The sequence below is a fragment of the Diprion similis genome, chromosome 1, assembly GCF_021155765.1.
Source record: "Diprion similis isolate iyDipSimi1 chromosome 1, iyDipSimi1.1, whole genome shotgun sequence".
NCBI classification, from domain to species: Eukaryota; Metazoa; Arthropoda; class Insecta; order Hymenoptera; family Diprionidae; genus Diprion; species Diprion similis.
Window position 1 is genome coordinate 362,574 of NC_060105.1, and position 24,066 is coordinate 386,639.

The 24,066-nt window shown below is 35.0% G+C and overlaps 1 protein-coding gene across 7 annotated transcripts in view; it reads right to left on the reverse strand.

Moving 5' to 3' along the window:
• Positions 1-24,066, reverse strand: part of LOC124408864 (protein lap4) — a 37,318-nt gene that overhangs the window by 2,683 nt on the left and 10,569 nt on the right. For 3 of the 7 annotated variants that reach the window (XR_006929477.1, XM_046886142.1, XM_046886123.1), the window contains exons 17-33: positions 23,774-23,914; positions 23,483-23,638; positions 23,309-23,389; positions 22,404-23,210; positions 18,965-19,072; positions 18,596-18,775; positions 18,089-18,118; positions 16,979-17,137; positions 16,513-16,893; positions 16,188-16,343; positions 4,948-5,511; positions 4,334-4,445; positions 4,046-4,102; positions 3,801-3,918; positions 667-772; positions 403-516; positions 153-284 (exon numbers count right to left, since the gene is read on the reverse strand). Coding sequence is in view for 6 of the 7 variants with exons in the window: in XM_046886142.1 (XP_046742098.1) it covers positions 153-284; positions 403-516; positions 667-772; positions 3,801-3,918; positions 4,046-4,102; positions 4,334-4,445; positions 4,948-5,511; positions 16,188-16,343; positions 16,513-16,893; positions 16,979-17,137; positions 18,089-18,118; positions 18,596-18,775; positions 18,965-19,072; positions 22,404-23,210; positions 23,309-23,389; positions 23,483-23,638; positions 23,774-23,914 (3,402 nt within the window). In the remaining variant the exon portion in view is untranslated. The remainder of the gene's footprint in view (positions 1-152; positions 285-402; positions 517-666; positions 773-3,800; positions 3,919-4,045; positions 4,103-4,333; positions 4,446-4,947; positions 5,512-16,187; positions 16,344-16,512; positions 16,894-16,978; positions 17,138-18,088; positions 18,119-18,595; positions 18,776-18,964; positions 19,073-22,403; positions 23,211-23,308; positions 23,390-23,482; positions 23,639-23,773; positions 23,915-24,066) is intronic. The other 4 variants (XM_046886153.1, XM_046886132.1, XM_046886171.1 and 1 more) reach the window with 4 other exon arrangements.

The window sequence follows — 24,066 nt, forward strand, 5'->3', positions numbered from 1 at the left end:
ATCATGTTATAATTACAGTACACAAACACAAGCAATTAGTAACAATTGATGTTAAAATAGAAATTTTAATGTAAATCACATTCTGATGTTAATTGATTAATTTTAGTTTTACTGTATAGAATATTGTGATGAAAATTCAAAATAAAACCTACTTCCGTCACGTTCTCTGGTTCCGTTGGAGGGTCTGCAACTTTGACTGCCAATTCACCTAAAGTATCTGTCTTTCCAGATGTATCCATCATCTCGTTCATCTTCTTGATCACTATTTGTGCTTGGAGAGCGTCCTTGGTGAAATAAAGAAAAACCGGATCAAATAATGCAAACTTGTGTTACAGCTCTTTACACATGTAGTAAACTATTACACATTATACATAGAAAATAAGGATTACAGTTGACTTTTACCTGCTCGAGAGACTTAAGTCGTGCTTGTCTCCAAGCAGCGCGTTTTTCAGCTCTCAGTGCTCGTTGTTTGGCAGGAGATAGTTGGTTATCTTCTTCCTCATCCGAAATTAAGCCCTGTAGACAGAATTTATGGTACACAAATATAATAAGTATATGACCACAATACATTTGGATTCTGAAAAAAAAAAAAAATTAATGTTTTTGTCTAAGATGTAAACTGGAAGAAGAAAGTAGGGAATGGCGGTGAATTCGATGCAATATTACCTCCTGAATCATTCTTTCCTTCAAACGTCGTTCAGCTTTGGCAGTCCTGACGATACTTGGTGCGTTGTGTAATAGGGGATGAGGACTTCGTGAAGACAGTCGGCTACTGGAAGGTTAACGAGCATGCGTACTGACAAATCACTAAAACAGCTTCTTAACATTAGTTTTTATTTATAGAAAATACAAAAGCGAAAACAATACACAATGCCAAGGGATCAGTTGTGACGATTACAAATACTAAAGTACAAATGCCATGTGGAGTGTAAATGTGTAAAAAAAAAAGACTTCGAGTTGCTACAGAATTGTATATTTTAATACAAAGTGGGTTAGGAAAATAGTTTGTCAGCAAGCTGCAGTGAATGATTTTATAACTTAACTAAATCGCTTTAGTAGAACGCTCGCTAAAACGGATCGCATACGAAAATCGTGTAATTTAAAAAAATTCGTCTTTGTCAATAGAGAAAGTCTGGATAAAGCATGTTTGATATTTGCAAATAACCAAAAATATCTCGAAAACCTCCACCCTTCATGTTCTTTCAATTAAGCATTAAAAATTTTACATATTACACTAGCTAAGAAAGGCTTCTGTACTTGAATGCATTTTAAAACTTGTTATGTCTATAAACATTATATAGTGAAATATAATCACAGAATTCGATTTTCATGGTCCAACAAAGCATATTAGAATCAACTATTCGTCTCAGTGAAGACAATTGTATAAAAGGTATGGGCATTCGAATGACAATCCGAAGGAGTAATTACACAAATTAAGATTGGGGGCAATTGATGATCATAATTATATATTAAAGAGACTTTTTTGTAAAATGGTTTCGCAGGAGTCAATACTGATCTGCCCCGATATTCTGATGAAATCGAACAAAATGAAATCGAGGGTTGCCGCATCGACATAAAATGGCCTAATTTAATTTTGACAATTGCAGAACTTAGAATTAATCTGTTCATACAACGTGGAGGAAAAATTCCGACATGTAGTGCGAGTTGCTCAATGCATCCACAGAGTGTTTTATATTTAACAATCCATTAACTAGTATATCGAAAATTGAGCTTTAGGAGGAAAAGCAATATGGATAAATCTTGAAAGTTACATAGCAATAGAGACTGATGAAAGCTTAGATGAAAACGAAAGTAAATCAGGGTGGGACTTGAATGGAATTTTGAATCATTTTTCGTAGTTTAATTTTCATATCATATGAAGTTTATCGCGTTCCTATTCGTAAATTCTAAGATTATGGTAGTACGCGTCCAGCAAAAAAATTTCAGCCTTCTGCACTGGAAGTATAGGCACAAGGAATGTTTTCAAGCAGTTTTTCGAATATGTATGCACAGAAGACTGATATATTTTCTTAGCGACTTGTACTATGATGTAAAAATTTGTGAACGAATTTTTGACAATACTTCTCCTTGCATGAAATTGTAAATGAAACAGAACAATTATCAATCTCACCAAAGTATCCACTCAAGTCAAATCATTCTCAAAGAAGAAGGAAGAATAAATGAATAATATAACATATGACCTAAAATTGACAATTAAAAGATAAGGTACCTACAAATTATATTGTCTATTGTATATTGGACATACTATACGGCAATGAAAATACTGTATTGTTCTGAAAATGAGTTGTCCCTGAATATGAATCAAAATCATTTTACGAATTCCTTTGTAAATGTACTCACAAACGAAATCTCGTGCATAAATTGATCTCAAAGTCTTATGTCTTAATCAACATGGAAAATCTTGACTTGTAATTGCAACTCGGAACAATGCTGTAAAACTCCGTCTAGCGATTTTTGTACAAACATTATGCATAATGAGAATTTCTCATATTCCGACTGTAAATTCGAGTTTACATATCGATTATGTTATTTTGTATGATGATCAAGATTTGGAATCACTAAGAAAACACAAACCACTGCATTGAACACAAAATCTGACGAGTTTGCAAAAAGTAGAGTTAGATGTTATGTTTTTAAAATCTGGAGAACATGAACTACCGCCCTTCACTAGGATACCGCAGCGTAAAAAATGCAATGCAGATTCACTGTCAAAGCATTGCATTTGTTTCCAACCCAATTAGCAAAAATGAGTGTATCAGTCCCAAGATAGATTATTGAGCGCAAAAAAGGAGCTACAAAAGCATAAAACTGTATAAATTTCTTGTCTAGGCCTTTGCTGATCAGCCAATTCAGTTTGGAAATATCAAATTTAAAAAGTAAGTTTGTTGAAGTGATGTGTATGATAAAAAAATACTCGACGAATCCCTGATTCTGCAAAACCATTTGTTTGAGGTTCAGTATTAAAAGCTAGTGGAGCACAAAGTTCCTCGCAACACAGCTTCAAACATTCCAAACTCAGCTGACACTATGCATCAATTGCAATATAACATAATATATATAGTGTCGATTTTGCGAATTGGTTTTGTACGTATTTTCAACTCCTCAGAACTATAGCTGCCTAGGTAATTACACATATATCTATGCACTGATGGCTATTATTACTGTTTTCTTTTTTAGTGGTAACAGTCTGAGAACGTATCACACGTAGAATATAATTACATATATACACAACCTATAGAAAAATCGAGGAAAACGCTGTAGAACATTTAAACCACGGTACAAAAACTGTTAGCATGCTGGTTGAAAAATAAAAAATAATTATTCAGATCAAGGTGATGGTTATGTGTTCGCAAGCAATTGAACCTAATTAAGAATTGCCTGCAAAATCACTATCAAGATGTTGTTTACTTGTTCGCAGCAAACCATCTCCATCATTCCGTGCATAAGATTGTATAAATTTCAATATTCAAACAGAATTCCGAGTTGGAAAATAACGCTTTTCCTGAATTTTGATACGCATGTCCGATCATGTTTGTAATTATCACTTAATGCCATCAGCATGTTTAAACACTTTACCACAGTGAAACGTGAAGCATACTCAGATAAAAATTCCCACACCTCAATCTATGCCACATACCAAACTATTCAATCTAAAAATTATTGTACTAAGTATGGTCAAGGAAATCAGTGAAAACAAAGGGAAAAGAGGCAGGTTACAGGAAGCGACTAGCGTAGGTGCATCTTGCTGTGAGAGTGTGAGGCAGCTCAACCAATCTTACTTAGGTCTTCTGTCCTCCTGCTCCTCCATCATATCCTCTGGCTCTTCCAATGCCTCATTTTCATCAATCTGTGCCCATGACTTCAATTCATCTCGTGTTAATGTGGCAATTTTTCTTTCTGAAACCATCAGATTCAACAGCGTTGTATAGTACTGATTCACATAATCTCAATGTGCTCATTCAAGAGGAATAAATTGAGGAAATTTCTAAAATAAAAAGGTTGTCAAGTTGTTAGGTTGTCTCACCTTCTTCTTGTTTCATGTTCTCGACTTCATCTTGGCTCAGAAAGCTGAACACCTTCTCTGAAAACATTAAATGAAGGATTGTTCATATTTGTAATTCGATTGCAGTTGTTAATTATGATTGTGAATGAAATCGAAGGTAACTTTAAATCTGTGACATTTTATTCCATTCGTTGAATCGAGTTATTAATGTACATACGTGCATCATGTTACCAAACCAGGTAAGTCAAACCTCAAGTCTACATATTTGAGAACTATTCTTTAGTTTATTTGAGACAGAAAAACTCTCACCTGGTTTTGGAGAAGGTTTCAAGTGTTCCTCCATAGCAGATTCGAATAATCTTTTCCGATCACTAACGGACATCTGTGTCGAAGCAGGAGTTGGAGATGGCGTTGTCGTGGGCTGTATTCAATTAATACTAGCATTGGTAAATAGTCTTGAACGGTAAGATAACGGTGCGGTGACAACTCAGAATTAAGAACAAATCTAAGTTCATCGTATGAGAATGTATACATAATATTACATGCTGCACTAGTCATGTTAGTATCCTATCTTTGCAGTCCCGCTCAATCTGACAGTTTTCATTCAGTTCATTGTAACATTGAAATATGACGCATACTCAACCAGCATATTGTTGTGTGAGTAAGGCAAATTGGAATGAAAACAGTTACCCCAGCGGTGGGTATAGAAGCGTTATCGAAGTGCCACTATTTGTTACAAGCGTTACGAATGACATTCAAGCGCCAACAGTTTCCAATCAATTCAATCATTAATGGCAATATATTATCGAGGCGTTGGTATTATTTTACTTATACTTGTGTTAATTTTTACGAGCACTTACTACTTGTATATATAGTACTTGTATAGGGTAATGATCGATAATAATCATGCAAGTAGGACCCACCTCAACCTGAGATTTCCAGTGTACAGAGCGTGCAATCTGCGGTAATTCTCTGGAGGGAGGAGGACGAGAAGGAATGATATCTTCAATGTACCCAGGGCTGGTCAGTGGCGTCGGGGGAAGTCTAGTAGGGCGTGAGCGATGATTGTCAAAAGGGTCATTAATAGAAAATCGCTTTTGGAAAACAGTTTCTTCAGAAGAATGAGTGGGTTCAAGAGTGGATAACGGACGCTGTTGCATTCGGAATTTGGGAGGCTGAATGTAAGGTACTGATGTATCAATAAATGTTGTTCTGACTGATGATAATGGTGTATTACGGTGTGAGAATAACACGTCCCCTGTGGCGTCTGCAGTTTTACAAGACATTGGAAGTGTTGCAGATGTCACAGCACATTTAGATCTACTGGATGCTGTTCCAGTGGAAGGAGAGGGCAGGGTCTGCATTGCAGAGTGAACATCATGGTTTGTGATTTGGGTATGGGGATTTGAATGAGTAGAAGAGGCTGGAGGAATTGACAAGACTACACCATCCACAGATGTTCCTGCAGCAGCTTCTTTGCTAATTAACTAAGTAAATGAAATCAAACATAAGATATTAGTGAAATTGTTAGTTAAAATGAATATAAGAAACATTAGAAGAGTATTCGTATAATTCATTCACTCATCATTCACACATTGGAATCTTTTATTTACATTTAACGGCTAGATTTGCTGCTGGTATTACGGTCCAAAGCTCAAATCAAAATAGCGATATCGAAAGATCGCAAGTTCACATTATATACTTTTTGAACAAATAAATGTATTGTTACATAAACGAAATGCATCTAAATTGAAGAACAAAGACATAAAGTTGATTGCCTTAAACAGTAGAGTGAGATTTATTGAATTGTCATATTAGTTATTGCAAAAATATTTTAAAACAGTGTTAAAAAGTACCGAAAATATAAAATAATAGTAGTATTAAAGACAATGGTCCCTCCAGAAAGTACTTTTAAGCAACACAAGTATCATCTATGAGTCTTTATCATCTGCGTTCCGAACTTGAAGTAATCTGTTCTGTGAGAGTACTAACAAAATTCCAAACAGTACAAAATACTTGTAAGCCATACTTTCATTACGTAAAGTATAGTACACACCATAGAGGCAAAGTCTTTTTACACCTCACGCATCTGCAATATTCATCTTGGGCTCACCTTGGACTCATACTGCAAAATTATGCTTGGTGTAAAAAGACCTACTTTTCCCCCTTTATGCATAATTTACTAATAATTAGAGAAGGAGAAGAAGATTAAATTATCTTCCAGTTTTGCGAATCACTAATTTTTTCTAAAAAAATCTTCTTTACAATACGACTAATTATTATTGTCCTTTCCACAAGTTATAAGTTAACATATCACGTGTACAATTTTCTCGAAATCTAATAATAAAAAAATATTGTTCCTAAATTCACTTTTCACTACTGAACTTGTAGGAAATTCAAGGAATTTTATGACCAAAAATAAAGTGTTGAAAATGAAAGTTGACAGTGACCGTAAATTATAATTTTAACATAAAAATCTTGCCTAGTTGGATGGTAGTTTAGACCATCTAATTTTCTCGTGACTAGTCAATTGAATTGATGATGAAATATGGATCCCTGTTATGGTTGAAGCAAAATCTTGTACAATAATTCTCCCTTGCTCATAATATGAGTGGTATATATGCTACATTCGACGATTTTGATATCAACATTGCAACAATATCGGCAAATTTGGTCAAACCCATGATACAGAGTTGATATTCATTATCGAGCAAATGAGATGACATAATATGAGATAGTTGCATAGGCTAAAGCCATGGAAATCAGACGACATCCACAAGTTTCAAATTGGTTAGATTAGCGGATTGTGCAGAATAATTTTTGATAATTATGATAAAGAAGATTATTTTATTTTTATTAAAATATTACCCTGAAATTGATGTCTTGTACTTCATGTTAAGCAAACTAAGGCATATTATCGCAATTAACAATACGATACGCTACGTACTAAATTGTTGTATATTTTTGTACAAAACTATGAAAAACAGCGGGACTGTACTGCAAGAAAAGGTAATGTCAATACAAGAATATTTTCCACGGTTAGAAAAAACGCTATAATTCTTATTGTTAGTGTTTAGTTCTTAAACAAAAGTGAAGCCTACTTATGAACCCTTCTGGTATAATACAAAGCCCCATTTTACAAGTCAGCAACCATTTAATCCCACTACCACACAAAATTACATTTGCGCTCTGCGGAAGCTCTTTCAGTGCATCATGCCACCTGGTGTAGTTGGGTGAGGACTACCACCCATCAATGAGCCATTGAAGAATGGTAGAGACCTTGTTATAACACATACTCCCTTGGCTGCCAACTTTAGTAAGGGTCACACTTTATCTATTTATAAACATCGATACATCTCGCAAGCTCAAACAGCTGAATCTATTTCCAAGCTTGGTCAGAAGGAAAATTTTCCTCCGTCATTTCTAAGGACACGGGTCACGTCATTTTCAATCTTGTCATTGTGGTAAATCAAGGATCATCGCAAGCTTCATGCTACTGGATCAGTCACCGAGATTAGCACGGTTGCTAGAGTTTTTGCATAATAACAATTTGGGAAACTTGGATCATTCTGTTGACACAGTATAGAAACTGGTTTTGCCATCACAGCCTAGATAGCCGAGAAATTGGCCACTGAAATTAAGTAAGGTGTCCAATTTCCTGTTCATCAATTCATATTGATCAGATTGTTTTTTCAGCACTCACCAGCCTGGGGACGGTGCCTATCGTTATCAAAAATCAGAATGTGAAGAAATTCAACCAAAACGCGTGGTCCTTGCTTTTTTCTCGCTACGGAGGTTGAGTGACTCATGTCCTTAAGGCTGTGTTCAAAAATTAACTGGTAGTGCTATTAGTAGTATTGTATCTCTGCTACACCGTTGAATTTACGGCATGCTCTATCTCCATTCCTGTGAGCTCAGGGTACTAGGAGCTCATTTCTGAACACACTCTTATCAAACTGTACGAATCGAAACAGCATAACCATCCATACATATTTAACGATTCCTCAACACGCTCAGTAAAACTTTTGTAATTACCATTTCATTACTGTGTTTAATTGACAGTAGAAAATGTACCGTAACTTAATTAATGTGTTCAATGAAGCGATGCTCGGCCTCTCGTCTTGTTAAATCTACCAAACAATACTATATTGTGTATAGGTTCGACATTGTAGGTACATCATGTAAATTTTGCATCACAACTTTTCCCTTCTTTTGTAAACATATTCGTAAAACTTTTCTCAAAATAATTTGTTTTCTCTACCCTAGCTATCTTATGTCAACTGAGAACATCTCTGATGCTTCTCTTAAAAGCAGCGCTGAGCTCAAAGTTTGTAACAATTTACAGACACTTAGAATATCGGATCTTGATTATGTACTCACAAGCCTATGAAAAAAAGTTGTTGACAACTTTTAGACATGATCTCATTTAGGTCACTGATCTGAATATGTAGTTACCAAAACTATACATAATCACCAAGGTTAAACGGTTTGAAAGCATCTTGTTTTCGTAACCCCATGAGAATGCATTCCCCTTCAAATTTAGGAAAAAAAAAAAAACAGTTAGAAATAGATGACATTTGATCAATGGCATATCTATGGCCATTGAGTACCTTCTTTCTCGAGCGATTGAGCATCGCGCCACTTTGCTTGGATGAATCCTATACTTTCATTAAAAATACGAAACACACCTTTCATATTGAATTATAAATATTAATCAGATGGAACTTTAACTTTAACATCAACATTTTATTTTATATTTAAATAAATAATATCTTTATGTATAATGATGAACATATACATATATGTATATACGTATCATATACATATACGGGGGGGTCGCGTCAAATTCCAATAATAGGACAGGCTTAGTTGGTCAGTAGGCGGCGCAGTGGCATTGAAGCAAGCCACCACTCTTTGTTGCCGTTCCGAATTATTTCTATTCTAGTTGGCCGTCGATATAAAATCATGAAAATCTAACACTGATATCAATATTGACATTGCTTCAATGCAATCACCTGATTGGCTGCGGATTGGCACCTACGAATCAACTCATCTCCTTCTGTTCTCAGAGTTTGAAGTAGCCCGCATATATATGTACGTATATGTGTGTGTGTATCTGTGTAATTATCTGGTCCATTAGATTTACATAAACATATAACATTTATAGAAAATTTATAGATATACAGCACATTAATTTATATATTCTAATAGTGATATGAATTTATATAATAACATAATAATCAGGTAAACCATCGCATTTTCCATACACAAAATGTACCACGTGTTTTATAGCAAGGTAAGAAAGTGTGTCTTTCCCCTTGGTTTTAATTTTTGGTCACGAATATATATATAATATAAACTTACGTGTTCTAATGAAACAGGAGTGACAAAGTTCGTTAGTGAGTTTTGTTGATTGAAAAAAAAAAAAAAAATACTACCAAGTCTGATTATCCCAAATTACAATTCATAATTCGTAGATATATGAATGTTAAACGAGGACTCCAGATTTCGGGTGATTTTCAATTGACACTGTTGCAACTCGTAAAGGATAACACTTTTATCCCGTAACCTGCTCACGTTTGGAAAATGTTACGTTACCTGCCCGAGGCTCAATGACGTTACATCAAAATTTGCATAAAACGAAGATTGAAAATTGAACGACTGTTTCAGAATTTACCAAAGACTTTTTTAATGTAAATTCGAAAATAATTTAATTGCAAATATAAAGCCAACTATGAATTTGGCCCTCGCTTGCTGGCATACGTAATATTTCACCACAGATCTTTGATGTCGCAGCGAGAATTCTACTGTCAGCCAAATAAATTACAAGAATACCAAGTTATTGTTCTTAGCGTAACTTTAAATCTTGGTTAATGATTAGCAAAATATATCCTCCATCTGATCTTTCGACAACAATTTTCTTCTGTCAAGTACAAGTTGCCCATTTTACAAAACAGTTTGAAATTCGAGCTATGACTTCTAATGAAACAGCGATGGATTGTTCTGCATGAATCATTTTCGATAATTACTCGGTATATGTACACTTGACGAATTACAAAATTTAACTAGGTTCATACTACCTAATCAAAATGTATAAATACTACGTCATACTCTTTCGTACTAAATTTGCTCTGTGAAATGTGAGCGCTTTTCAAGCGTAACTCCAGTATTCCCTTCAAACACCTTCTATGTTAATAATTTGAAACTACTACCATCGAGGTGGTCCGTTCTCAATCATTTTCACAGATATTAGTCTTGCGACATCTGCTTCCTATTTCGAACAAAATTTGTTCAGAGTTTATTTATTATAATTCTTATTGAGCTTTGCTGTAGTACAGACAACTATGTCATTACAATTTTTTCAACACGAATGGTGTACTTTTGTAGCATACGCATTGCAAGTTGACTTTTTACAAGATTTCTTGATATATACAGCTTCTTCTTCGAAATTTAAAAATGATATGATACGTATGAAGTTGTACTCACTTTGCCATTCGCATAGTTTTGAGGTTCAAGAATCTTTATTTCGGCAAGTCGTAGCAACATTGTAATCATTGTCGCAATGCCACACAAAGGATTCCAGTTGTATAACGTCACATAATTCAAAATAGAAACAGGGTTCGTTTGACTAATTTTTAATACAATCCGCTAGTTTTCACTGTCTGTGTCAATAGAAGCATCTTTCACAAGTATGAAGTATAGAAAGTTTACTCCTACCAATACTGATATCCTTCATTGGTATAGTTAGTAAATAATGAGTCTCACGCGTGGCAAGTATCAAGTTAACTATTATGTGTAATGAAATTTTTAGTAAGATACTTGATACTCGAAAATGATGAAGCTTAGAACCATGTTCTCAACTATTCGATAATTTAATTGAAGAGAGTTGGATCAGATATTTAAGTATGAACACACCCAAAACAATTTACAGGAAGGTGAAACAACACATGAACCACATCCACAAAATAAATGATACAAGTATGTACGTTAGACCTGTCCTTAAGAAGTGCGAAATCGAATTTTAATGGTCTTACCCCCCAAATTGGTTCATAATAATTAAAAAAAATGTCAGAATTTGAAAAAAAATTTTCCCTTTATATTTACCTACCGCTATAAAGCCTTACTTTTTCCCGTAAGGAAAGCATTGATTTTTTGCGATTTTTGATTTTTTTTTTTACCGCTGCCATAATTATCAGTTAAAAAATTTTAAATTCTCAGAAAATGTTGACAGTTAGGTTACCTTTTTGTCGAATTTTTTGGAAAAAAGCAAAAAAAGTCGAAGAACATTGTTTTGAGAGCTAAAAATAGGAGGAATAAAATGGCAGAGGTTACGAAAAATAGGAAACTTTTCGCTGAAGATGGTAAATTCTCAGAAATAGCTGAAAATAGAAAAAAAGTCGAAAAGTATCTTTCAGAGGTCTAAATATGGAAGTTAAAATCGGTTAAGTCTTAACACATTTTATTATTATTACAGAATCATAGAACAGAACTTCTAGTTTATAAATAATATTTATAAACTATTTATAATAATTATAACTATTAATAATATTTATAAACTAGAAGTTCTGTTCTACGATTCTGTAATAATAATAAAATGTGTGAAGACTTAACCGATTTCAACTTCCGTATTTAGACCTCTGAAAGATACTTTTTTTCTATTTTCAGCGATTTCTGAGAATTTACCATCTTCAGCGAAAAGTTACCTATTTTTCGTAACCTCTGCCATTTTATTCCTCCTATTTTTAGCTCTCAAAACGACGTTCTTCGACTTTTTTTGCTTTTTTCTGCAACATACAGAGAATAAAGATGTGATTGATCTAGCCCAAAAATGCTTGTATCGAATTCCAAAAAATTCGACAAAAAGGTAACACAACTGTCAACATTTTCCGAGAATTTAAGATTTTTTAGCTGATAATTATGGCAGCGGTAAAAAAAAGATCAAAAATCACGAAAAATCAATGCTTTTCTTATGGGAAAAAGTAAGGCTTTATAGCGGTGGGTAAATATGAAGGGAAATTTTTTTTTAAATTCTGACATTTTTTTTTAAATTATTATGAAGCAATTTGGGGGGTAAGACCATTAAAATTCGATTTTGCCCTTCTTAAGGACAGGTCTAATGTACGTACATACATATAGCGCTCTGGGGTGATTTCAGTAATACTAAATATTCTCTCATAGTATTGAACAGCTATTGACGGATTCTCTGTATTTTCAAAGTTATCACACATGTAAATCCAGCCGAGTGAATTTTTCAAGCTGTATTTTAAATGGTTAGAGTATTTTGAAAGTAAAGTTATGATCAAATTATTCCTGTTGACAATTTGTTCGCTATGAATCATTACTCAATAATAACTGTGGGGTAAGAAAAATGTCTAATAGCCAAAATTTAATTACAAGCTTGCCGATGACTAACGTCTTGATTCTGTGCCTATGTTTAAATTCTCCTTGCGAATATTTTGCCAGCATTTTCTCCATAGATACAATCTCTCGACCTTATCCTAATTATGGTCAAGACTTATTTATTGTCGAAGATGAGTGACAAGACATCTACTGTTTGCTGACGTTGTAGCCCTTCAAGGAGGGATCTCCGCAGTTATTTATAAAAATTGGCCATTGGCTATTGACCCAGGCATGGATGGTTCCTGATTTTTCTTATTTGGTTCCATTTATTAATAACGGAACTACGTTATTCACACTAATTGTTATGTTTCTCTTTTTTAAATAGAAATGTTCTTTGAAAATAAAATACAGCTCTGGGAAGGGTCCCTCTCAAAGGGCTGAAACGTCAGCAAATAATTGACGACTTTTTACTTACGTTCGACACTGGAAAAGTTTTAAGCAAAACGTGTTTCATGACTTTAGTCAAATTTGCAGCTACCCTACGCCTTTACAATGTAATCAATTATTCTGGCCTAAAAAATCATTTATCTTCTAAAAATTCGATACAATACCTTTGTATTATCAAGAATTATTATCGAGTAACTGACTTGTGTGCAAGTACGAACTTGAATTTCTAAGATGGGTATGAATAACTCGTAAAAACCATAATGAACAGAGAGAACTAAGACAATATCATTATGGCGAGACTAGAAGTATTTGATGGTATGGAGTTATAGGAAATACATAATTATGATGAGGAAGATATCACACTTCGCTAACAGTTTATCTTACTTCATAAAATAAACACATCGTTTCTTCCACGTCAGTAATTAACATTGTACGACGACCCGCTTATAAGCTTAATGGCAGTTTGGATAACAGACAGAATAACAAGGTATTGTTCAACAATAATATAGGTGTGAGCATGTAATAATGGCAACCTGTGCTTATATCATTACATCATTATATAATTTATAATTATTTATGGCACATTAGTCCGCAGGGCAGACGCAGGGAAAGCGGGAAGAGGATGGATAGCTTGCTCTTGTTATAGGGCTGCCATAGATGTGCTATCGCCTTCCGTTGTCTGCAAATATTTCAACTCTTTTTGTTTGCTCTAAAGAGCATGCTGGACATCGATAGTACTTATCATGCGCGATTTAAGCATATCGATTAGTAAATAACTGACACTAAATTTTATGCAATGACACGTAATAACGCTAAATTGCCAAAGTAATAACGTTGAATGGTGCATACGGGCACGGGAAAGAAACAAACAATTTCAATCATGCTATAACAATATACAATAGAGTTTGTCTAGCAATGGTAAATAATGTAAACAGGTACGCGAACCTTTAGAAAACAGGACATCATTAATTGTAAATTAACGGAATAGCAAAAGAACAGCAGGATTTTCTGGAACTTTTAATGGTGCAACGTTGGTATGGACATCCAGGTGTTTGGAATTGGGGCTAGTCAAATGCACAAGTTTAATTTCGATAATTAAACACTCTATAAAGGTAATAAGAAGAAGTGAGAAAATGTGATAAAGTGTGATAAGAGCATAGAACTAGATAGCACTATTTTCATGGAAATAGAAAAAAGTGCCCATACTAATGGGTATATGATTGACTCAATTGAAAACTATCTGCACCGTTGACTTTAAAAGGGATGTCATTACTCTTTTTATCCAATAAAAATAAAATAAATAGATGTGAAAGTTTAGAAACAATGACGCAACAACATTTTTTTAGTTTCGCTTCATAAGTAACTAACAATTATTGAAATTAGGTTGCTAATTCTACAGCTCCGAATTGCAATAACCTCCATAATGGAATGGTTCAAGGGCATAGTACAGAAAAAATATGCGTGCATTTTTGTTAATGTTTTGAAATCAACCTTTCAAGTTATGAGTTTAAATGGGTAGTCCATATTGTACTTATCTCGTAATTTCAAATTTTGTCACTTATACCAATTTTTTACTGCAACTCCTCTAATTATTATGTATTTATTACACCGAGCTAGATTTACTGTATGTGCATAAAATAGTAATATTCACGCACACCCTGCGATAGTCCACTTATCGCGATCTGACAAACTCACAACAGTCCATATCCCCGACCAACTGACCTGTTCGAATGCATATACAGTAAAATCTTGTTTACAAATTTTTCACTTGTACATGATTTCACATGTGTACATTACGGCCCCATTGTTCTGACACTTTTTTCTTACGGACCATGCAAAAAAGTTTCACCTGTATGTTACTGGTTTATGCTTTTTTCGCAATTTTAAGTTATCGATTCCAGTCCCTAGCATATTGTTTTTAAGTTGAATGTTCGTCACAGGAGATTTTTTTAGTACTTCATGTGCCTATTACTAGATTTTCCAACCAACAGAAATACATGGAGTGAAGCTTATTGTATAAGCTAGAGTCGAAATGTGACAATTTAAAGTCAGAGTGAAATAATAACAAATCCTACCATGTTTATATCAGTACAGTCTAACGATAACTATTTTTGAATTATAATTTATGTCGAATTCGTTCTGATTTTTTATATCAACCCGAACAAAACTTTTAGTGTTTAGTTACGCCAATCCAAATCGGAATACCATCTCAATGCTGTACATTCTACAATACATTTTTGTCCGTGTATTAGTGTCCGTGTATAAATTTGGAAACTCAACGAATTACATATGAAACTAACGAGCAATGAATAAAGATTACATGAAGTTGATTAATCAAATTAAAACTCATAATAAAGTTTCATAAGACAAGTGCGTTTCAGTCAGTTTCAATTATGTTCCGTATGTGTCTAGATATTATTTAAAATAACGTCAACAGTAGGGTGTTTCGGAAAGCTTCTTGTGGCACAATTTTTGTTGCTAAAAATCTCACAATAGTCCATAGTTATCGAAGGAGCATAAGGGACAAAAGTTGACATGGAAATTTCAATCCAACAAGTTACCACCAAATTATGCTCATAATTTGTAATTGACCATTAGTTGTGATCCACAAAAATTTGTGTGAAAATTGTCAAAGTATCATTGTGCTGAATTATTGCATGGACTATTACAGGGCATGATCATAGCAGTTTCCGAGATATGTTTATTCAATCGAACTTATGTTTTCAAAAGAACTAATCATGAGAAATATTTCAAAAACGGCAATACATACTTGGACCTTCATAACATGGGAATATAGTGAATTGAGCAGCACTTGGAAGGCTGTGGATAGAATGATAGCTACGTGGTGAACCATAACTTGGTGCTCAAGGTGGAGTTTGTGATTACAATTTGTACATTGAAATAATGTATACAGCTCATGTATCCCATCAAAGTTGACGGTTTGTACCAGCTCCAATATCCAAAAATATAATTATTCGATTCCGCACATAAATCCGAACCTGATTCTGATTCAATATCCAATTATTGGTGATAATCATCAAGTTCATGGAAATAAAATAAGATTCCTCGCAAAAAATCACAACCAAGCACACTTTGTCTAACGCTCATTCCACTATTTATTCTGTTCAATTCAATAACCACCAGCGCTTATAATATTTTCCTCCTAACGCCTTACAAAAAAAAAGTATTATAAGAAATAAATGTCATGATGCTGGCAGATATTTAGGTTTAGTATTTCATGCTATCTACTTTGCAGCATGCATTCGTTATCATGCTATCCTTTGTATATGAGACATGCACAAGTGCACAAGCATTCCAGATCTTGCCGTGCCATAAACTTTGCACGCTATCTGTTATAGAAAAGAAAATTACTTACAGTGGAGTTCTGGGGTGCTAAGGTATGTTTGGTCATAACAATAGTCGTCGTTTTCAGGTCCTTCGTACCTCCGGGAGACTTGGGAGGTACATGCATATCGACCGGACTATTTGGTTTGTTCACCAGAGATTCTGCTGCTCTTACAACATCTAATACCTGTCAACAGTAGCACCACGTCAGATTCTATTACCGATGAACGAACAATCAACATGAGAATAGTGATAAGAAACAAAGACTAATATCTGATATGGTACCAGACAAGGTCTAATTGGTTCGTTGAAGGATCTGAATAAAGTCCAATAATCGAGTTTTAAATAAAAAGTACCTTTTCTGGTGTGGATTTTTCTCTGTACTCCATCATAGCTCGATCTCGTTCTTCTTGTTCCCAGGCAACTAATTCAGCTTTCATTTCCTGCTCTTGCCGAATTGTAGCCGTATCCTCGTCGTCACGATCCAAACTAGAAACACTGTGTGACAAGGACTTTACCTCATCCGTTGTAGAATCCTTGTATTCTCGAGATCCTTGTGACTCTTTAGAATCCCTCCCTCTTGACGTGTATAGTGCCTGCTCCAAGTCGTTTTTGTCATATCCTTTACAGACAACCAACGTTATCGTATTCCCTGAGCATCGGAGAATATTAACTGCTTCTTGATGTGTTGCGCCCAACAAGGATGTACCGTTAACTTCTAATAACCTCATTCCGACCTGATTAAAATATTAATCCGTACAGAAGACTTACAGTATCAAGAGAACATTTTATTAAGCCTGTTTAATTGTATGTTCAAACTACCTTCAATCTGCTATCCCGTTTGGCCGCGCCTCCAGAATTGATTTTTGAAATAAAAACGCCTTCGTCGGTATGATCCAAGGGATTACCACGTTGCCCTCTTAATCCTCCTTTTATGTGCATGCCAAGTTTTTCTCCTGGCTCTTTGACTATGGTTAATTCCTGGAAAAATGACTAGCGTGCTTAAATGCAAATTGAGAGAAGAAAAAAGTGATGAGTGAACTTCGACCAAATCTATTAAATTATCACCATTTGTCAACAAATACAACTTGGAGATAGATATTGCCTGTTATACAATCAATACCAATTATTAATGAATTCAAGGTGCGTGACGGACTTGTTGGAAACAATTCTCCGACTAGTCCATATTTCCAGATCCAAACAATAGTTTGTCCCTGACCGATTATGCAGTAATAATTAAAGAAATGTAAAAATGTACGTATATGTATAAGTCATCTAATTGGGTTAAATAACGAACTCTCAAAATGGGGTAAGCTGTAATGAAGTGAGAAAAAAAAGTGCAAAGGTATATATATCGAAATTCATTTCATTTGCATGCAAAGTTTAAAGGTAGTGTACCTCATACTCATTATGACAAATGGCACAAATATATCACCATAGTCGAACATTACACAGTGCACGTTATGGGTGGAAAGAGGTTTATACGCATAATATTAAAAAATATTTTAGTATTTAAGAATACTTTTTTTCAGTATTTGAATTGTAAAAAAATTAATAAACAAACGGAACTTTTGTTTTTTTTAATGTAGAAAAATCGTTACAATCCCTGATTTTTTCCTAACATTTTCACAGCCACAAAATTCCCTGACAATTCCCGATTTTCCTGATTTCTCTAACCACTAAACATCCGAATGATTAAATTATAATAATTTGGTTCGAATTTCAAAATATGATATCATGATGTATCTAGAATTCGAACAATAGAATATGGAATTAACAAAAAGTGTCGAAGCAGTATGGTAATTATTAGTGAGTTCTATAAACTTGATGGCAAGTACACATCATGCGAACAATTTGGCACATGTTCCAGACAATAATGATGTAACAGAAAAATGGCAGAACATTCAACACATCTCAGGTCACTTTACTTACTGTTACTGGAATGTACTCTATTTCGACCAGCTTGTGAAATAAATGATATAATGTGACATACATATAATACGAAAGCTGATACGGAAGATTGAAGAAAAGTTGATGTTATCCAATCTGGTGATGGCAGTTGACAAAAGCGTAGATCGTTCGAACAATAAAGTGGAATTTTGTTGGACAATCTTTTTGTCTGACAATAACAACTTATGTGTGGTGTTTGCAGGTACATAGTAAAGGAAAAGATTGATCCAAGCTCAAATAATATAACAAGAAAGACAGCTCTCGGCAAGCATCAAGTTATGCAAATAAAAAAGATCTGCTTGCTATAGAGACCAGTTTCGACATACAAGCATAGCTCTCTTGAACAAAGCAACTTGACGCATAGCACTTTTTGAATATTATCCTTTGTCGCATCTTTAGGCACAATACACAACTAATCGAGTTTTATTATCTCAAGTGGCAATTCAAAAACGATCCAAGTCGCAAAAATTATAGGTGTATATCACTTACTTGGTAGCTATCTGGCAATGGATCATGTCGGATGGTGAGTGTAATAAAATCACCAGGCCGCAGAAGTTCCATCACGGCTTCCTGGTGAGTAGCTTTTGTTACATCTGTCCCATTTACTTTTAATATTCTATCACCCATTCTCAGCTTTCCAGAATTTGCAGCTATGCCATCAGGTACAACCTGAGGATTATTGTAATACACGTTTAAATAAATGACACAGTAGAAACTAATAATTAATTGAAATGTTAAGCATCAATTGATTATTGATGGGATAAATTCTTACCAAGGAATGTAAAAATGATTACGTATGATCGTTACATAGATGAGAATATGTTATAGCTCAGCGAGTGCTATCTTCCAATAACTTACGTGAGATATAAAAATTCCAGGCTCCTTAACTCCAAATGGTATACACGAATGGTCTGTTCCGCCAATAATACTGAATCCAAGAGATCCTTCCTTTACCAGCACCACATCCTAAACAGTTCTTTCTTAGTCAAGTATGTTAGATCGATGGCAGTTAGTCTTATTATTATGTACACAAACAGGATTGATACATGTTTGACAGGGTTGTCGGCAAACTACGTAACAAGTCGATTTTGAACACAGTGGTGGCCAATTTTGGGAGTGGGTATGGAAGGCGAGGATCAAAAGTTGCAATAGTTGAGGAATACAGTGTAATAGGCAAAGGCTTTGACTTCGAAAAGAGACAAGCATCAGCGAGGAAAATCTTCTCAGGGCTGAATCACTCACCATCTCCAATCACCCAAATTGTTCACAGAGCCTACAAGTTGCTAGCCAAAAAATTTAATTAAAATTCAATTAATGACAGAAGCATATGCGAACATTTATAACATTGTACACATATACAGTATAAACTATTTTTACAAATAGCATATACTATGAGAATATAGACATCTGAGGCGAAAAACGTCTTTGTTCGGTAAATGAAACAGCCCCTGCTGAATTCGAAATGGGTAATTAATACAGACTGGAAGCATCCCTTTCCTAAGTGTTCTGAAGATAGATGAAAATATAGCCAGTAAATGAGCGACGCTATGGTTTAATTTCAATATTGTAAACCACAGTTGCGAATAGGGTAACATTACTCATGTCTATAAATTATAATTGATGAAATATGGCATCAAAATTTTTTAAGTTAATTTGGATCCATCTTATAATTGTGCAAATAACTTGAATCTGTAGTTGGCAAAAAATGATATTGTAAATTAAGGCACAGTTTAATGATTTTGTTGGAGAATCAATCCAATCAGTTGTTGGCAATCACCATTCCAAATGGGAATAACATTAAAAAGAATATGTATACATTACGAAATAGCGAACAGATGCTTTTTCTAAAAGGAGATCCTCAGACCGACTAACAACCGAATTTCATGGAACGTCATAAAATGGTAAGGGAGTAGGTATAGCAAGGTAATATCGTCATGCTACCTATAGTGAACCAAACAATATAACTGTTCCATCAATTCGAACAGGAATATAGATATCTTGCGATATGTTATCATAAAATGGAAACTAAGATTGAAAATGTCGAAGCAACCAAATACATGTCGTTGGAAATTCGGTAAAACTAGAAAAATTGCTAAAGCAAGGAAAAAAAAACATGACTGCTAAACTAAAAGAGAAATCGGGTTGAAAATGCAGTTTCCAAACTACTATCCACTAAGGTTACGTGTTCAGCTATAGAAACCTGACTCGCCACTGAAACATTAGAATTTTTTATCGCAATATAGGGCTCTTGGTAGGTTTCAACGTTTCAACATGCTTTATTTACCTGCACCTAGAATCACATAAATCCATGTGCCTCTATCATACTGCGGGAATTCCTTGCCACTTTATCAAATGTATGTAATTCTGGGGATCTCCTTATGAGAAATTGAATTGGCCATTCCTGAATTACAGCATTTAGCAATTACAAACATTGGGGTTTTCATATCTAATATGTTTTGTACAGTAATAGTTTCATGGGAGTTTTCATTTCTGAACAAGAACTGACAATTCTTAGATACGACAGTAATACTTACCTAATTTTTCATATCAGAATATAGGCCCCTAAGTTTCAACCGATTGAGCTTCGACCCATACAATGATCAAAAGTGATTTACAGTTAACGAAATAATATCAATATATGAAATTCTTTCGAGTCAAAAATCATGAGTACGATCTATTCAATATTGTTCTATGGTCACATCAAAGGTTTGAAATCGACTATTTTTACATAAGATATCCGAATCTATGGAATTATATCGTGATTCTCACCTAACTGGTGAAAAAATGATGGACACACAATTGATAATTCGATGTACAAGTATTGGTGCCCAGTAATATTTTACATAAGCATTGTAATAACGTCGAAAGTTAGAATATGGAGTTCGTTAACAAACTACTGTAATCATAATACTGTCGTTAAAGCTGATGGATAACGAAAATGCAGAATCTCTTATTTTACCCACCTCCCATATAACAAAGGCGTGAGTGTACGTTCCATCATTGGCACTTGCGATAGAGGGAGAAGATCGTTAAGTCATGCATCAAGCAAGGCTATGTTAGCAGGCCTTGGTACTAACCAAGTTTCACTGTTATTCGAAAAGTAAGTTTTATCAGTATCGTAGGTTGATTATTTTCTGACCAATGTCGGCTTGCCAAGTCTCTACACCTTGTTTGATATTGATACATTAATCTATTCTTGGAAGTAGTCAAATTGTAAAACAGACACTTTGTATCCTCCTAAATAAACATCTATGTACAACTAATTACACAACCAATAAAAGAAAAAGATATTCAATGTTGTTTACAAAATTATCAAGCCATGTATACCCACTTTTCGCAGTAGTAAATTTGACAAAACAAGGTTTTCCTTGAATTTTCCTTTTTCCTTATGGGTGCTCAATTCTTGAAATAGTTGCATAAAGAACAGGAAAATTTGAAAATAATACCAATAAGATCACGCCTCAACTTACAAGACTAAAGAATTCAAACACTTGTACAGCTGTATTATTCTTACCACAAACAAAGAAAGTTGCGAATCTGCGACAGAATTATGAAAATAGAATGAGAAATTATTACTGTTCAATGAACTTTTTTACAATTAATATAATTAAAGGCAAATCGTAGCCTATTTGAAGCGCAAAAAAAATATTATGCCGCGAGGTGTATGTAATTCTAATGTAATATATTTCATAAGAAAACACTATAGTAACATGTATATGTCGTATTTCGTCTTTCATTGTACCTTCATTGTACAAATGAAGATTGTGTATGCATTAAAATGGTTGTCGAGGGAGTCGGTGTATAAGCTGAAGTCAATTTTCTTTACTATTGTGTATTGCATACTGGTGCAGCATACGTGAAATCAAAAGTTAAATCTTATTGATTCCATCATCAATTTGAACAGTATTTGATTATTCCTTAGTAACATGTAGGGCACTATTATTTGAAAAATTGATTCAATAAATAACGTAGAACGCTAAAGATCGCAAATCCTTAGAAATTGTTGTAAAAATTCCAACACTATTACCAATCTTCCAGACATTTTCATTCTTTTCTTGGCTTTCACAATTCTATTAGTGTATTGAAAAACTGTGGACTACTATAAGTTTCATTTGCATATAAGAACTAGAACAAAAACTGGTATTGGCAACCGCTTGTGTTAGACTGGCGTTGCATTCATACGAATTGTACCATACAGCATTATGGCTCATACCATTACATCATACACATAAGTAGTAAGTGCATCTGCTATGGAGATAATGTGAAAACTGCATGCTGTGAGCAAAGAGGCACATACCTCAATGATGACTGGGTGAACCAGCTCGTTGTCGGTGACTCTAGTGACCACTGTTTCAGTAAGGGTGCTCTTTGTGATGGTCTCGGTAACTTTGCCAATGGTGGTTGGCGCCGGGGGGAAGTTAATATCCCTTGGGAGGTTATCGGGTTGCTTGATAGTCACTGTGACGACAGGGCCCTGGTGGGAGTCTGGTGAGGGCGAGGATGTCGGAGGTCGTAGGAAATGAGCAGGGATCATGGCCTGAAATTCCTCGTTGGTGATTGGCTTCGGTACCTGTATATCCTCCTGTGGTGAAGCCGGCCTTGATTCTCGCTCTACAGATGGCGCGGGAACAGCAACGGATGCTGTTTGAGAAACGCTATGTCGCGGAGCTGGCTGTGGTTGTGGTTGTGGCTGGTTTGCGTTATTAGCGCCAGACAACATTGCTGGTGTGGAATTTCTGAGAGGATTCACAGTTTCGGTAATTCCATTGACTTTAGAAGCTCCATTTACCACCTCATCCTTGGTGGGAGGAGGTGTTTTAGACGTTGGGCTTTGCGATAAATTTTTCTCCGCATCCATAGAGCGACGATACCCTGCATATCCCGGCCTATTCGCCATGTAACTGTTGGCATTGTAAAGTCCCGTGTATGGGCGCGGTGCTCCAATGACTCGTGGAGATTTCTCTGACGGAGTCAACGGATTGGAAGAATTTGCCTGAGATAAGGGTATTTCGCGTTCAACTACTAGTCTAACGAATCTCTCCAGGCCAGTAAGCATGCCTACAGCTTGTTCGTGCTTCGCACCAGTCATTTCAACTCCGTTTATCTGAAAATTGAAATTTGTTCGTCAATTCGCACTCCACTTTATGATACATGGTTTCATTTTGTAACTAGCAATAATTTAGAGATGAATTCAAGTTTTACCGATATAACTCTGTCGCCAACCATCAATTTTCCATCCTTTTGTGCGACGCCTCCATCAGTAATTCTGGAGATATATATTGCCTGCAAGAACAACCAGTGACATGTTAATGTTTAGAGAATTCAATCACGTTCCAAGCATGTCTTCGGGATTCATGGATGCAAGGTACTACTTACATCGGTATTATCTTTGAAAGGCGGAGAGCTTTTGCCACCAGCAATACTGAACCCAAGGCCATTTTGGTCCCGAATAAGCGTAGTGTGCACCAATACAGTCATCATAGGCTCGCTGCTTGCTCTGGCATTTGGAATTGGGTCAGGTATTTTTTTTATCTGCAGAAAATTTCAAAAGATCAATGATATTTAATGTTTGGCATAATATTTTAAAGCGCGATAACAGGTTTTACTTTACGTGAAATTCAATCAAGTGGAAGTAACAATAATCCATAAGACAAGAGATAATTCTACCTTCGGAGTATCGTGAGGTGTGAATTGGTTCTCTCCATTTTCAAGATGATGCGAGAGAGTAGTTGACGATACATAAGACGTTGCACTAGGGGCTCGGCTAGTGCTCAAACTTGAACACACCGAATCTTTCCTTGTTGACGTCTATAACAACATGAGGAATGAATAAAATATTGTGTGAATACACGAATATCAAGATCCAGATGTGTGATTTATATTTCTTTATGTCCAAAGACTTAGAGTTATTCTCTCATATTCAACTCAGTCAGTTCTGACAAATTACAAGATGTCAATGA